Genomic DNA, 15924 nt, shown 5'->3' with positions numbered 1-15924 from the left:
AACAAAGGGGAAATCAAAATTTTCTTCTGATTGATGGAGCTCTCCCATCCCTGTCCTGCCCAGTTCCTTGCAATCTCACCCTCTGGAACCCTCTGGTAAATTTCACCCAGCTGAGAGAGAAAAAGAGCAAGAGAGAGGCTAGGACAGGGGATCTGAATGGTTGCCTTAAAAGTCTACGATTCTATGTTATTACCAGGCTCTTTTGATTTTTGCCTCACAGGCTCCCCACAAGGAAGGATTGCAGTTCTGATCTATCATTAGAGGGAGATTTGGTCATAAACACTATCGATTCAACCTAAAGACAGTGGGGTTTTCTCAGGGAAACCAGAACTGCAGGTGGCCCATAGGGCTGGGGGACAGTGATCCAGCTCTACTCTGCCTTCAGCTCCCCTCTCACCTCACCACCCAGCCCTGTCCTGTTCATCACCTCTCAGCCCACTGACTCCCAGTCCTAACCAGTGCCCTGTTAGGCATCAGCCAAGTAAAACCTTCCAGGACACTGAGGAGAGCAACCGAAGGAAAAGGCCCCTTTCGGTCACCTAAGCTCAGCCCCACCCTGTTTCCTATGCTTCTGGAGGGCACCTGGCTACAGAACCCACCTATCCCAGGTCATAACAGTATAAGCCTCCTCCCTTTGCAAAGAGGACAGGATGCAGCAGGAAACTCAGAGCCAAGGGCATCTCCAGCTTTTAGGAAATGTTGGCACAATTTCGTTCAGTTTCAACAGAAGTGCAGTGGTTGGAACAGGCACAGCTCCTACCCCTAGACACCCTCAGCAGCTTTAAAACCATCAGAAAGCTAAAAAACCAAACATTTAAAAATTTAAAAACCATCAGAAAGCTAAAAAACCAGAAAGTTCCTGTGTGGCACAGTGGGTTAAGGATCTATTGTTGCCGCAGCTGTGACACAGGTTGCAACTGTGGTGCAGGTTCGATCCCTGGCCCGGGAACTTTCATGTGCTTCAAGTACAGTCAAAAACATTTTAAAATGGAAAAAATAAAACTACCTACACCCAAGCCCACCTAGAACAGTCAAGTCATAAGTTCTGGTCTCTGTGCTTAGTGAAAACACTCCAGCAAACTCTAATGTACAATCGAGGTTGGTAACTGGCTCACTGCAAATTTCCCCTCACAGGACAGTTAGCTTTGACCAGAGACTGTCCCCGTCCCTATCATTAGGGGAACATTTAGTCACATTCAAAGGGAGCTGGCCCCCATCTGGGTTAACCAGAAAGAACTCTAATTTCTACTCCCTGCCATTCCCCTGGGTCATTACCATGGCAGTTCAGACAGACTAAAAGCAAGGAATTTGGGTAAATGGCTTCACCCAAGAAAGGCAGCCAGTCGGAGGCAGAACCCTCAAAACCCAGGGAAATAAATAATCATTTCCCGAGAAGAAACAGGGAGGTCTTCTCAAAAACGAAAAAGGGGAAATGGGGGGAAGGGCTGCAAATGGAGTGACTGGGGACCAGAGGTTGGGCAGTACGTAGGAACATGAAGATCCCTTGACCACTTGCTTCCTAAGACAATCACTTATCCCTTTAAGACACTCTGTACCTTTAACTGTTTAAAGGACAGTGTTCACCTATTATGTCTTTTTTTTTTTGCTTGTTAAGGCCACATCCACAGCACATGGAAGGTCCCAGGACAGGGGTCTAATCAGAGCTACAGCTGCCAGCCTACACCACAGCTCCTGGCAACATAAGATCCTTAACCCACTGAGCAAGGCCAGGGATCGAACCTGCAACCTCATGGTTACTAGTCAGTTTCGTTTCTGCTGCACTACAACAGGAACTCCCAAAATATGTCTTTTGTTTCTTTTTTGTTTTTGTTTTTGTTTGGTAATTGTGAAAAGACTCTCATGGAAAGCACAGCAAACCAATGCCAACTTTAAGCAGGGAAATGCAATAGATGCTTCATCCTAGTTACCTGTCTTGAATAAAAGGAAGTTCCTTCAACAAAACCACTGAAAACTCACAGTGTGGTTAGAAGATTTCCTCGGTGACTCAGTGGGTATGTCCCTTTTTACTAAGTACCCTCTCCCCCTACAACTCAACACAGAAGCTGTGCAGGGACCAGCCCGATTGCCAGGCTTCGGAAAGAACGTAAACAATGGGGGAAGGCAGAGACGGAATGAGGGGCTTCCAGTGGTGCTTCCCTAGGATTCCCCAGAGGCAGAGGGGCTGCCAAGAGAGGGAGGATGGGGAGACAGGGGGAGTATCTGGGCTCCCCCACAGCCCATCTCTCCAGCCAGGGCTACCCTGCTATCACCAGTCTCCCCTGCCAGGTAGAGGGTCCCACATAAGATTTCACGTGATGAGAGGGTGGCCCCAGGACCCCAATGTTAAAGCTCCCAAGAGGAGGAGGAGCCCAACATGTCCGTGTCCCTCCCCGACACCACGCCTGGCACCAGCTGTCACTCTGAGCCACAGGACTGACAGGACAGTCCTGCTCCATCAAAAGTCAATGAACGGGCTCTGGGAGCACCCACTGCTGAGCCTCTCCACACTCTGTGTACGACACCCACCGGCTAAATCAGAACTGGATCATGGAGGATGCAGGTTGCTTAAGAGCTGAGAAGGAAGTTCCTGTCGTGGCACAGCAGTAATGAGCCCAACTAGTATCCATGAGGTTGCCGGTTTGATCCCCACCTCGCTCAGTGAGTTAAGGATCCAGCATTGCCATGAGCTGTGGTGTAGGTCACAGACACCCCTCGGACCTGGCGTTGCTGTGACTGTGGTGTGGGTCAGCACCTGCAGTTCCAATTTTACCCCTAGTCTGGGAACTTCCATTGCCTCAGGTGCAGCCCTAAAAAGCAAAAAAAAAAAAGGAGTTGAGGAGTTCCCACTGTGGTGCAATGGGATCAACAGTGTCTCTACAGCAGCAGGGACTCGGGCTCGATCCCTGCCCCTGCACAGTGGGTTAAGGATCTGGCATTGCCACAGCTGAAGCATAGGTTGCAACTCTGGCTCAGATTTGATGCCTGGCCTGAGAACTCTACATGTCTCAGGACAGCCAAAGGACAAAAAGAGAGAGATGAAAGCCATTTGGTGATTTCCAAAGCTGTCACTGCTGTCTCAGCGCCTGGAGCCAGGCAAGAAACCCTGATGAGATGGGGATAACTTCACAATGTCCGGGAAATAGAGCCTAGCAGACCCTAAAGCCTGCTGGGCTCGGAGGTTGGCTGGTCAGGCCCAACCCAATATCCTCCTTCAGGAGCAGGACACATGGCAAAGTGTGCCTGGCCCTTTAGGAAAAGCAGAGCAACCTCTTAGGAAGCTTCATCTTCCTTGCTCTCTTCCTCCATTCTGCTCGGTACCAGGTATGGAGGATTCACCCCCAAAACCTGGGGAGTGCACGGATCCTTCCCATCCAGCCATTCATGGCTGAGATCTGCACGGTGACACCCCAGCAGCCCCAGTCCTGTGGGTCCTGATGGCAGAAGGCACTTGGGTCCAGGAAAAATGTGTGACCTCACCCAGTGGGGCCTGGAAGGACTGGAGGAGGAGCGGACAGAAAGAGGCCACACCCACAACCCATCAGATACCGTGGCTTTCCAATTGCCCAGCCACAGGCAGATTTTGCGGTGACGATTTTGGTCCTGGACTTTCAGACTTTCGTCTGATGTGGTTGGGCATTTTTGTAAACACTTTCTAACCCGAGACAAATGAACGATGCAAAGGGAATGATCAAAGTATCGATTACAGACACATCCATATTACACTGGTGTGTGTGTTCACATGTGCTACCCGTCAGAGGTGGGGAGCAAACCCAAATGCCACATGGATGAAGAAATGACAAGCAGTGGATGAGTCCCTGGAACCCTCGGAGCCACGTCTCCCCAGGCAGGGCTGCGGGATGCCGCCTTGCTGAGTTCTGGGCCTCCCGCCTCCGCACTCACGGCTCTCTGGGAAGGGCTTAACCAGCCCGAGGGGTTTACCACTGAGGATGACCACTGAGTCTGCCATGGTGCTCGGGGACCACCCTTGTGCACTTGGAGAGCCAGCTACCTCAAGGGAGGGCCAGCACGTAGGCCACTCTCCCCACCGCCTTCCGAAAGATGGAGGGAGCCACTGTCCCACTTTCCAACCTCCAGCCGATGCTCGGGCTCCAGGCTTCCCCTTCCAGCCTCCCTCCCCCAGCTGCTGCGACAGCTGGCTAGACCGCAGGGACCAGGGGCCAGGGCTAAAGAGTCAGCTGCTTCAGTGGAAATAAACACAATTAACACCAGTCGTGCAGACCCTCCTCCCCACTCCAGGATGAAGTGGGAAACCAAGACCCATTAGCCACTCATCCAATCCATTCAACCACGGGCATCAATGGAGTGCCTGCCTCAGGGGTGAGACACTACCGGGCGGGCAGGGAACAGAAAGACTAAAGAGGCAGAGGAATCTCAAGCAAACTGTTCCACAGGATGAGTGTTCTGAGGGCCAAGGCGTGAAAACAAACTGCCTGCCGAGGTGCACAGAGTAAGTGGTAGATGACAGCGAACGGGGCTGCCTGGGGGCTTTGGGACGGAAGGGAAGGGTATCCGTGCTGGGACAGTGGGAATGGGCTGCATTCTCTGAGCCAGGGGGACTAGGGGTGGAGGCAGTGTGGGCAATGCTAAGCTGCAGAAAGAGCCGGGACTGAATGGAGATGTGCAGGCTGCAGAGCTGGGAGATTCGGGCAGTGAGATGTTGGCTGGGGCCAAAATCCAGTGAAGAGGAATAAGGTCTGCATCAGTAAAGGGAGAGCTAACAGAGACAGAATTAACCCGATTCAGCACAGGGTGACTGTGGGTTCAAGCCTCACTCAGGGGCTGAGTGCCGGGAGAGAAGCAGGAGATGGAGAGAAGAGGATGAGTCTGACTGAGGACCCTTGGATGTGGGCACTGGGGCACTTCTAGAAGGGAAGTGACATATCCAGAATTCAGAGAGAGCCCCTTCCAGCGCTGGGGAGGCCATCTGTCCTCGCCTGGTCTGTGCCCAAGTCCCATCCTGGTCTCTGCTGTAGGGCAGCACCAGGGTGGGGAAGAAGCCCCTTTGGGTGTGTGTGTCCAGGGCTCCACACCCCCAAAGGAAAGCCCTGAGTTCAGTAGCAGAAATGCAGCAGGCTCCCTTCCTTGAGCAACAGCTTATGATTCTTAGCCTCTAGACTCTGTAGCTCAAGCACAGACCCCTGAGATCCCCACTTTCCAACAGCTCCCCTAGAGCACCTGTCAATCACCAGACTCAAGTACAGATCGACAGGTCCCATCAGCAGATTCCACTTCAAGGGGTTGGGTGGGGCCCCAAGTGGAACACCAGGGTACCCAGTCCGCTGACCATGCTTGGAGAACCACTGCTCCCAGCAAATGCTGGGGTCAGATCCTCCTGCGGCTGGAGCCTCCTAGCTCCGGCTCTGTGCAGACAGCAGAGATCCCAAGGGGGTCTCTATAGAGATGGGAGGTTGATGGCACACAGTAAGGGATGGAATGAAAATCACCACCACGGCTGAGTGACAACTGCCAGTGATATCATGGGTCCTCTTCTGATGCCTCCACGGTCAATCTTTGTGACAACTCTTCCCCATTTTGCAGATAGATGACCGAGGCTTGCAGTAAGGTCCCACAGCCAGCAAGTGGTGGAGCCACAGTTGCAGGTGTGCATTCCATACCTGCCACCTGCACTGATGCATGTGAGCGAGGGGGAGGGGGGAGTGCCCCTCCCTCTGGCCTCAGACTTTCCCTCTGTGAAGTGAAGACAACCATTCTCAACTGCTTCCTGGAGACTCTGGGGTCTTAACAACTCCGATGGTCATAAAGCCCCCTGGATACCTGCAGCGCCTTCCCCAAGCAGCATCCCTGCCACCTCCGTGATTCCTCAGCCGGTCTGGATGTCGCCTACAGGGCATGTCTAGAGCCTCTGCCCACCCATCACGGATGGAAAGGGCAAAGGACGTTCCCTCTGCCCGCACAAAGGGCCCCTTACAAAGATCTCATTGTGCAATTCTCAATGAGAGGCTCTGTTTGATGGCAATAATATTATTGTCTGCCGCTGACGTGTCACCTCCATTTCTAAACTGGGAACATTCAGCTATATTTTCCACCAAAGGCAGTGCCATTTCAGACTGAAATGGAGCCCCCAGGTCCTGTGACAGGTGATGACGTAGCTGCAGGTCCAGGGGACACAGCATGGGGAGACTCAGAAAGATGGTGGAAAGGGGATGCATCAGTACTGTGCTGATGTCCTTTAACAGCTTGTTTCTACACGTTTTGACTTGAATCTCTTCAAAGTGCCCAAAGGATTTAGTTCTGGTCGCAATACTCATTAAAGAAGCTGCAATCGCATATGATACCACTTATACGTGGAATCTAAAATATGGCACAAATGAACCTACCTATAAAATAGAAAGAGACTAACAGACATAGAGAACAGACTTGGGGTTGTCAAGGGGGAGAGAGATGTTTGGGGTTAGTAGATGCAAACTATCACATTTAGATGGAGAAGCAATGAGGTCCTACTGTACAGCACAGGAAACTACATCCAATCACTTGTTATAGAACATGATAGAAGATAATACGAGACAAAGAACATATATATATGTATAACTGGGTCACTCTGCTGTACAGCAGAAATTAGTACAACACTGTAAAGCAACTGTACTTTAAAAAAGTTTTTTTAAAAAAGGAACCTACGGGAGTTCCCGTCGTGGCTCAGTGGTTAACGAATCCCACTAGGAACCATGAGGTTGCGGGTTCCATCCCTGACCTTGCTCAGTGGGTTAAGGATCCGGCGTTGTCGTGAGCTGTGGTGTAGGTCGCAGATGCGGCTCAGATCCCGCATTGCTGTGGCTCTGGCGTAGGCCGGTGGCTACAGCTCCGATTCAACTCCGAGCCTGGGAACCTCCATATGCTATGGCAGCGGCCCAAGAAATGGCAAAATAAAAAGACAAAAAAAAAAAAGACCAAAAAAAAAGGAACTTACGATCTCATGGAAGGAGCAGGCCATAGGCACCAACCCATTAAGCCAGCTATTCCTCTTGGCAAGGCTCCCTCTATAAAGTATGCTCCAGCCGCTCCCTCACCTCGAGCAATGAGAAGTGTGTGACCAGCAAGCAGAACAAATAATCCTGATTTCCTCATCTGTATTATTACCATGTATCTCCTGAGGAAAAGGCAGGCAGGCCGTGGGAATGCTATTGAAGTTGGTACCAGGGTGCACATTTGCAAGAGTAGTTAATACTTTTCTCTGGATGTAAAAGCAGTGGAGTTTGTGGTGTGACAGCTCTGACCACATCCCCACAACCTCTGATCTCTTCTGTTCTTTGAGATTTGCTCATCAAATCTCTCTGCTCTCTGACAGCATCAGCAACCCTGCATTCAAATGCACTGGCATTCTGTCCAACCAAACAGGGCAGACAGTCTGATTCCTCCCTCCTCCTTCACTCTGATGTGCCGCAAAGCCACCTGCCTTCTATTCTGGGCCCCAGGATAGGTGAGGACTCGTAGAGTTGTCCCTCATCTCTGCACAGAAGGAACCCACCTGGTGGGAGAAGAAAGAAGCCTAGAGCCACTGAGAATGAAGGCCAAAGGGAAGGTCATGGTGCCAACAGGAAGGGATGTACCCTCGTGGTGAGGGTGTGGGAGAGAGGGAAGGCAGAAAGGGACAAAGCAGGAGAGGGGCCAAAGGATGGGTCCAGGGTGAGGAGTGAAGAGAATGCACATTCAGGAATGCAGGATGGGGTCTTTCGAGTAAGTCTGAGAGAAAGCAGAGCTTTCGTGGAACTACAGAGGGGAGTGCATTTGATTAGAGGCAAACACTGTCTCTGAGCTCAGGGAATCGCCAGCAGTGGGAGCTGGAAAGGGCACCCAGGGTCATGTGGCGAAAATCCTTCACTGTGCAGACGTGCAGCGCAAAGCAGTGAGATGACTCCTCCAAGGTCACACAGCAAGTTAGTGCCGGAGGGAGACCAGATGTCCAGACTCCTGCTTGGGAGTATTTCCATCTCGGAAGGTTGCCATTCAGCCCAAAGAGAGAAGTCACTGACCGCTCCCTTGGGAAACATCATTCGCTACTTATTAACACTCTGTGACCAAGGCATGGGCTTACTAAGGCCCCACAGGGACTCCAAAATGGGAGGTTATAACCTTGATTTGGCCTTCCAGGCTGCCACCTGTGCTTTTCCAAGCTCCAGTGTGGCTCTCCGGCCGGCCCTGGAGGAGGGGCAGAAATGCCTGCTGGTGCCAGCAAGTCCTGACAGATGCCACTGACAAGAGAAGGCATCTACACTAGGCCAGAGTCCCAAAGTGTGGTGCGTGCAGGGAACGCCCCCCCTGCCCCCTGCTCCCATCCCAAACACCACCCAGAAAGGCACCTTCTAGGTTAGAAGGTAACAAGCAGCAAGAAAGCAGTATGACTGGCTCCTTCCCATCAGTGATGACACCCCAAAGACCGGAAAGAACACGAGGTAAGTGTGTGGTTTAAAATGTAGTTGAGGAGTTCCCATTGTGGTGCAGTAGAAACGAATCTGACTGGGAACCATGAGGTTGAGGGTTCGATCCCTGGCCTTGCTCAGTGCGTTAAGGATCCAGCATTGCCATGAGCTGTGCTGTAGGTCGCAGACGAGGCTCAGATCTGGCATTGCTGTGGCTGTGGTGTAGACCGGCAGCTACAGCTTCAATCTGACCCCTAGCCTGGGAACCTCCATATGTTGTGGGTGCAGCCCTAAAAAGCAAAAAATAATAATAATAATAAAATGTAGTCGAGGTTGGACTACAAGGGGATGGCAACGTTCTTCTATGTGGCAGGGCAGATAAAAGGAAGCTCAGAAAGGGATCCTAAAGTTATGGGTAAAAAGGGCACCCTTCCAAAGTAACCAGTAGGACAGCAACCAGTAAGATAGGTTTCCCTAAAGAAGCAGCAACTAAGTTCTTTCTCCTTTGACCCTCTTCTGAGCTGAACTGGAAGCGTTTAAGACAGTCTGTATATTGACTTTCATGCTTCTATAAAATCTTTTTTTAAAAAATGAAATAATGCCACTTGCAGCAACGTGGATGGACTAAGGAGTCTCATATTAAGTGAACTAAGACAAAGACAAATATCATGTGATACCAATTATATGTGGATTCTAACAAAATGATACAAATGAACTTCTTTAAAAAACAGAAATAGACTTACAGACATAGAAAATAAACTTACTGTTACCAAAGGGGAATGGGGCAGAGAAAGGGATGAATTAGGAGTTTGGGATTAATAAATACACACTACTATATATAAAATACATAACCAACAGGGACCAAATGTACAGCACAGGGAACTATACTCAGTCTCTTGTCATAACCTATAATGGAAAAGCATCTGAATCACTTGCTGTGCACCTGACACTAACACAGCATGGTAAATCAACTACACTTGAATAAAAAAATTAAAAATATGTGTCTGATGTGCCACTGTGCAGTCTGCCTCCCTCCTCAACATCAAAATGGTATTTGTCAAAGGGACAATCAACAGGCATGCAGGAAACTGACCATTCACAAAAGCAAACGCTTCCCATTTGTTACGTTATTTAGGTTTGGCTGAATGAAAAACATAAATCCTTTGGAGAAATATACAAAGGGCACCCAGCTGTTCCTGGCAACAATTTTCACATCTAAACAACTGCTATCTGTGGATCCTTCTTCCAAGCAGGACTGCCCCATTCCATTTATGTCAAAACCAGACCAGGAAGTCATCTCCCCATTTGCTTTTCTTATCAGTGGAACTGAAGTTCCTGGTTAAACAGTTCGTTTGCTGTACCCCATCCTCATTCCAAGAAGATACACCCTCAGGAATCTTTAAAAGTCAGAGTCAAATACTTGAGAGCACAAGCTCAAAAAAGTGATAGCTTTGAAGATGACTCCAAATGATGTGTTTTCAAAGCGACCACAATCAAATCCCATTTTCAGCTTAAGGAAGATAAATATTCTCAAGCAGAGAAAGCAAGAAGCCCCTTCTTAATCCTACCAAAATTCTCTAGAGGTGTATTCTCAAGTTCAACTGGAGACCCTCAGAGTTGGACAGAAAAGGAGATTAATGCTGGCCCACTGCCACCCCTATACATGGGAGCCCATCCCCTGCTCCATTCAGCAACCTTTAGGAGGAAAGACACAAACAACCCAGGCTGATTTTCAAAAGAGAACAGTTCCCAAGTGCTACGAGTACTGGTTGTCGGCTGTCTTACTGATCATGGTGGTTCCCCCAGCCAGGGCTGCCTTGGTGCCTTGGAAGAAGTCATCAGCTGAGGTCATCCCCTGATCAGGCATCTGGAAGCGGGTATGGACATCGATCCCTCCAGGGATCACCATTCTGGAATGGGCTTCGATGGTCTTCACCCCTCCTGGTACAATCAGGTTTTCTCCTATTTGCCTAAAATAAATCACAGTGGGTGGGTGATCACAGTTATAAATAAACGTCCCTGAATCAGATGGGATCTGACAGACATTTTCACCAAGCCATAAACAATCCTCCCTACGTCCCAAAGACTCTTCAGATTATAGTTATTATTCATAATCTGGGCGCCCCCTTCTCCCCCCACCCCACCCCACCCCCGCCACCATTCCCTACCCCCAAGAGGCAATGCAGAACATACTAGAAAACAAAATTTAAATAAAGCATCTGAGGCCAGTCAAAGACACTTATAGTTATCAGAAAACCCCTATGATCGAATGACAACAAAACCCCAAGATATTTACATAAAATACCACCACACTTTCTTTATAACACACTCAGTTGAGCTAATTATCCTATAGCAATTTTCTCCAGACCCGGCTGTACTTTACGAACTTCTATGTTCACTATATCCTTTTCAAGAAAGAGAAATAAGGGGTAGAAGGGTAGGGGATAGAACAAAACCAAGCAAAAAATAATACCAATAAGAGAACACTGGGATGGAAACCACTTAAATTTGGAAGCCTGTGATCGGCACCTCGGATAATAAAGGCAGAAAAATTAATATTCACGAAGTTGGGTAACATGGATTCATTTCCAGTTTCTAAAAAATATCTCTGCTACATCTTTAGGCCAGTTTTTTGCAAAGGAAAAAGTAATCAAGGAGGAGTTGGTCAAGTTCTAAAAACAAATTAGTGGTGACTAAAAATAGCATACAGGCTTGTTCACTTTTAGGCCAGTTTTACAGACCAGCTCATGATGCTTTCCAATGGGGGGGGTGGGGAGTGGAACATGAAAGTCATGGTATTTGAGAGCCTGGAGCTGAGACTGTCACAAGCAAACACACATGGAGAAAACATTAAATGCGGAAATGTTAAAACCTCTTTTAGGGTCATAAATCAGGGTGTGAGTTCCCAGGCAAAGACATATGCACTACAACCTTCCACTCCTCTGGACTGGTGGTTCGCTGCTCACCCTTGAGAAATGCTGCTTATTTAAAAGATGTCATTTGCTGCGATGTTTGTCTTTAAACAGATGTGCTGTTTCTCCAGGCCCCTGTGAGCTATCCCGGTTGGAAGGGCTCAAGAATCCTGGGATGTACCCAGCTCCCTTAACTCTCTGGGGTCCACTAACACCCTAATTCTCTATTGTTTTCTCCTCTGAATCACAATACACAATAAACACAGGGGCTCTCCTATGCGTGTTAGCTGCCACTTAAAGAATGAAACCTACAATTCCCTCAGGATGAGGCAGTAATTCATCTCTGTTACTTAGTAATTAATTTGGTGTCCTTTGGCCCGGAGTGACTTTGATTCCTGACTAAGAAAGCAGATGTGCTTTACGAGAGAAGAGGCTGTATGTCACGTTTGCGTCCTTTGATGGGGCAATCCGGGCCCCCACAACTACATTCTAGGAAAACCTTGAATAGAACCAAAAAGATCCTAAACCAAGTGTTTGAGCCGGCAACAAGGAGATGTTGTATCACCTCGATTAAAAATAGGCAATTATATAACACAGGAGGAAATGGGTGTGCCTTTAATTGTGACTTCAAATTTTCTAAATCTGAGTTTTCAAATTTACCAATTACCCCCAATCAACCTGAGCTTAAACGGATGCTGACTGAGTCTCCCCCTGGACTAACGCTTGATACTAGAGTGTGGATTGCAGGTAACACATAGGAACACTGCAAGGTACCCAAATTTGTCTAGGTATTGAGTTACACTTACTTGATCAACCCATCTTCCATGTATATGTCTGCATAGAACGACTGGTCATCATTAACAATTTTACCTCCTTTGATCAGAAGACGATCACTCTGAAAGAAAGAAGCAATAAGGTCACAACGCATACCTGAGCCAAGAAAAATGTTGATACTGAGATAAACAAGCTAAAGGCATACTCCCACTATTCGAAAGTGATGCTCAAAATAAGCCAATTTTGGAAAAACTCAGTGACAAAAATGAACCTGTAAGTGACAACCTATTCATCAGGCAAAGTTCAAAGTTTACCCTAGGTGGTGGGGGGGGACATCTCTTTTCATTAGACCTGCAAGCAAAAAAGAATGGGAAAAAAAAGCCTAACAAACTCCCTTTAAAGAACAATAAAAACATTTCAGATAAAGAAGACAATCGCTCTAAATGGGGCTTTAGGCTAAACTTGGTTTAAAAAAAAAACACACCCACGTGGTGGGGAAGTCAATTCTTGGCAAGGTTTGTGTCGGGAAAATTAACCAAAAGTCTGTTGTCATGGGATCCTCAATACAAACACACTGGGTTCAGCCATAGCAAGGTTTCAATTCAATATGTTTTTTATAGTTGCATTTATCTTTGAGGTGAATCACAGCAATGGGAGCAAAGGGGGGAAGAAACACTTCAAACATGCACCATCTTAACTATTAAGCTGTTACGAAAAAGGTAAAATTTTAGGATAAAGTAAGTGAGATAATAAGTTCTAAAATCTAACACCATTACTGACTGTCAATGTACTTATATTTTAATTGGTGCCCAAAAAAAAAAACATACAACAAGCAGCACATAAGGATCAAGAATGTAACAGCAATGTTACATTATGATTTACCTCTATCCCAAAGGCTGTTGATGGAATAGGATGTTAAAATCCTGTGTTCAATGGATTATTATTCCAGACTGAGTTTAAATGATTACCCTTTTAATATGCAAAACACTTCAAAGAATGGCATTCATTTTGACCACGATTAACCAGAAAGAAAATTATAGCAACTTCTTTAAAATATATATATAAGCTACTGGAGACCTAAGAAAAAAGATACTTTTACACATAAATGCACACACACCTAGGTTTACAAAGTATTTATTGTTTCTCTAACATAATGAAAACAGTAAGATTATTTTAATTGTGTACACAGTGGAGGCCTTCATTCTGCTGCAGACTTTGGAAAGTCAAATGGGAAGAAACAGACAGTGACAATTCCTCCATTTATATAAGGTAAATGTAAAGGCCTTTACCAAATCCTGTCTTATAAACCATGTGACCCAAGCCTCTGTGAGGTGAATGGAGCTAGACTCTTGTTCCCACTACGAAGAAATTGAGGCTCAGAGAGGTTAAGCCACTGGCCCAAGGTCGCCTGATCCAGTGCATGTATTTCTGTCTGCAATAATCACCGTCTTCCCCAGAATCCAGCTTTGACTGGATAAACATCGCCTGGGAGGCAAGGAGGAGCCCTGCCCTTCACCACCTGCTCCCTTAGTCATTGCGGTACCTGTTCCAGCCATCACTGCAAATCCAGAGCCAACAGTATGTGGAGAAAAAAATGAAACATCACAGCCTTGCTCGCTCAAGTGGCTTCTTACATAAGAGTCTGGCAGTGCTGATGGAGGGAGAAAAACCATGCTATAGGTTCTACCACCAAGCAACCAGATTTTTTAAAAGGGTAGTGGGAGCGCTCTTTTTAAAAAAAAAAAAAAAAAAAAGTCTTGTTGATTGTTTGCTTTTCAAATTTTTTCTCCCCACACTGTCAAAACGAAACTGCCCTTTTCATTCACGAAGACAGCAGACTACTTGAGGCTTGGTGCAAATCTGCTCCCCACCCCCTCTCGCCAGATTCCTTCCTCTGGTGCAAGAAACACTTAATGTTCGGTGTGGTTCCCCGTGTTCCCCCAGCCCCCCGCGCCCGGATCCCTGGTGCTCCAGGGATCTTGGGTCTTTGGCCTTCAAGAAAAAAAGCTAGAGCCCACCCTCTCTGTAGAAAAGCTCAACCTATAAAATCCTCCCAGGCACACGCCCCCTCCCCTGTGCATTTGTTCCCACATCTCTCTCCCGCGGATGGGTGTGCCCTTGTGCATCCAGAGGAAGCCTGGGTGCCCGTGGCTAAGTAGGAAACCAGAGCGAAAACGCGCCCCTAAACCCAGCCCTAAACATATCTTGATTTTCAAAGATCCTTTCGGTCACTGCCTCAGCCCTGGGTTCTACCCAGCAATCAGCTGGCCAATTGCACATCATTATATAACAATGAATTTCCCTGGCGTTCCTCCCTCCTCGGGAGTACATTCGGAGATGCAGAGAACTAGGACTGGGAGATTCTTCCAGGAAAAGATGGGGAGATGGGAGGGGGGCGGGGGAAAAGCGGCAACGAGAACCTGTGTTCATCGCGCAGGCATCACGAAGTCATCCCTTAGAGCTTCTCATGATTTACTAACAACCCCAGGCCCCAGAGCTGCGCCGACACCTACCGCCGCCGCGATCATTGTCTGGCTGAGGCCCGGCCGGGCCATCTGCTCCGCGCGTCGCGCAGCGCCATTACCTCCCCAAGCCCGGCTCGGCGCTGTCCCCAACGCCCACCCTCCCAAACCGCTTTGTATGCGCCAACACGGGCGCCTCCCAGGCTGCAGATAGAGCAAGAAGACACAAGAAAGCGAGTCCAGAGCCCTGCCAGGGCCCCAGCCCAAAAGCTTTGGGTGAGAAAGCCGAGGGGGCCACCCCAAATCGGCCCTGGTCAACAAAAAGCCTATGCCCGCCCCCTCCCCTTTTCCTCTGCTCATCACCGAGTCCCTGTTTTTTCATTCCCGTTTCCACAGTATCTGGTACACCCAGCCCTTTTCAGCATCCCTCGACTGTCATTACGCCTCCGGCTGAAACCCGCTCCTTTTACTGAGGAGCCGGAGGAAGGCTCCAGAAAGCCCTTTATGGTGGAGGCGGGAGACACAGGGAGAATCCATTTCCACATCTCCCAGCCAGCTCCTGGAGTCCAGCCCCGCAGCACGCAGCCCGGAGAACAATATCCGAGCTTCAACCATGCATATTCAATCTGGCATCCATTTGCTTACACCCCACAGGCCAGCACTGCAGCATCTCGCTCTGACAATAAAAGGATACGGCGAATCTGGCGCGCTACCTACAACGACCCTAATGCACTCACGCTCCTATTTTAATGCCTTAGAAACGATGTGGCTTCCAATTCACTTCTTCAGCAACAAGGGGGAAAATGAGGAGAAAAAAAAAAAAAAGTTGGATCCCTTCCTCCCCCACCTTTAAAAAAATTCCTTCGATGTTCTGGTCTAAGCAACATTAAAAGGTTGCTGGTCTAGCGCAGATTTCCCAAGTACCAAACTCACCGTGATGCGTGGAATATTTTTCTTCCCCTGATAAGACATCTCTCTCCTGGGAAAAAATTAATTTCAAGAGAGTAGCTTTAAAACAAAAATTGCCAGAAAAGAGACTTGGTATTTTTTGCAGGATTGAAAAATGTGCAGCCCCCTAGCTGGTCTTGCTGATAGCAAATTTCAGCAACGTAAGAGATAAATGCAATCCTCTGCCTCTCTTTTTCCCTCTCCTCCAACACTACCCCAGCTAGGGCAGAAAAAAAGAAAGAGAGAGAGAGAACAGGAGGGAAGGGGGTGGAAATAAACTACAGCAATAAAAGCCTCGGTTCAAGTCAGCCACCGCGGCGCATGCGCCACCAGCCACTCCCTTTCCTCTCAGGCCAAAGCCATCCGCTTCGAGAGAGACGAGTCCTGATTGGCCACAATCGTGGTATATGCAAATGAGCGCGGGCGGGGAGG

General features: G+C 48.3%; 1 protein-coding gene across 3 annotated transcripts in view; it reads right to left on the bottom strand.

Moving 5' to 3' along the window:
- The window catches only part of DPYSL2 (dihydropyrimidinase like 2), a 117108-nt gene that overhangs the window by 61953 nt on the left and 39231 nt on the right, over positions 1 to 15924 (bottom strand). The window contains exons 1-3 of one of the 3 annotated variants that reach the window (XM_001927796.5): positions 15478 to 15815; positions 12115 to 12203; positions 10182 to 10366 (exon numbers count right to left, since the gene is read on the bottom strand). In XM_001927796.5, coding sequence (XP_001927831.1) covers positions 10182 to 10366; positions 12115 to 12203; positions 15478 to 15516 — 313 coding nt within the window. In that variant the 5' untranslated portion in view covers positions 15517 to 15815. Of the gene's footprint in view, positions 1 to 10181; positions 10367 to 12114; positions 12204 to 14595; positions 14617 to 15477; positions 15816 to 15924 lie in introns of those variants that run through there. The other 2 variants (XM_021073575.1, XM_001927801.6) reach the window with 2 other exon arrangements.

The sequence above is a fragment of the Sus scrofa genome, chromosome 14 (genome assembly GCF_000003025.6).
Source record: "Sus scrofa isolate TJ Tabasco breed Duroc chromosome 14, Sscrofa11.1, whole genome shotgun sequence".
NCBI classification, from domain to species: Eukaryota; Metazoa; Chordata; class Mammalia; order Artiodactyla; family Suidae; genus Sus; species Sus scrofa.
This window is presented reverse-complemented; position numbering and strand designations above follow the sequence as displayed.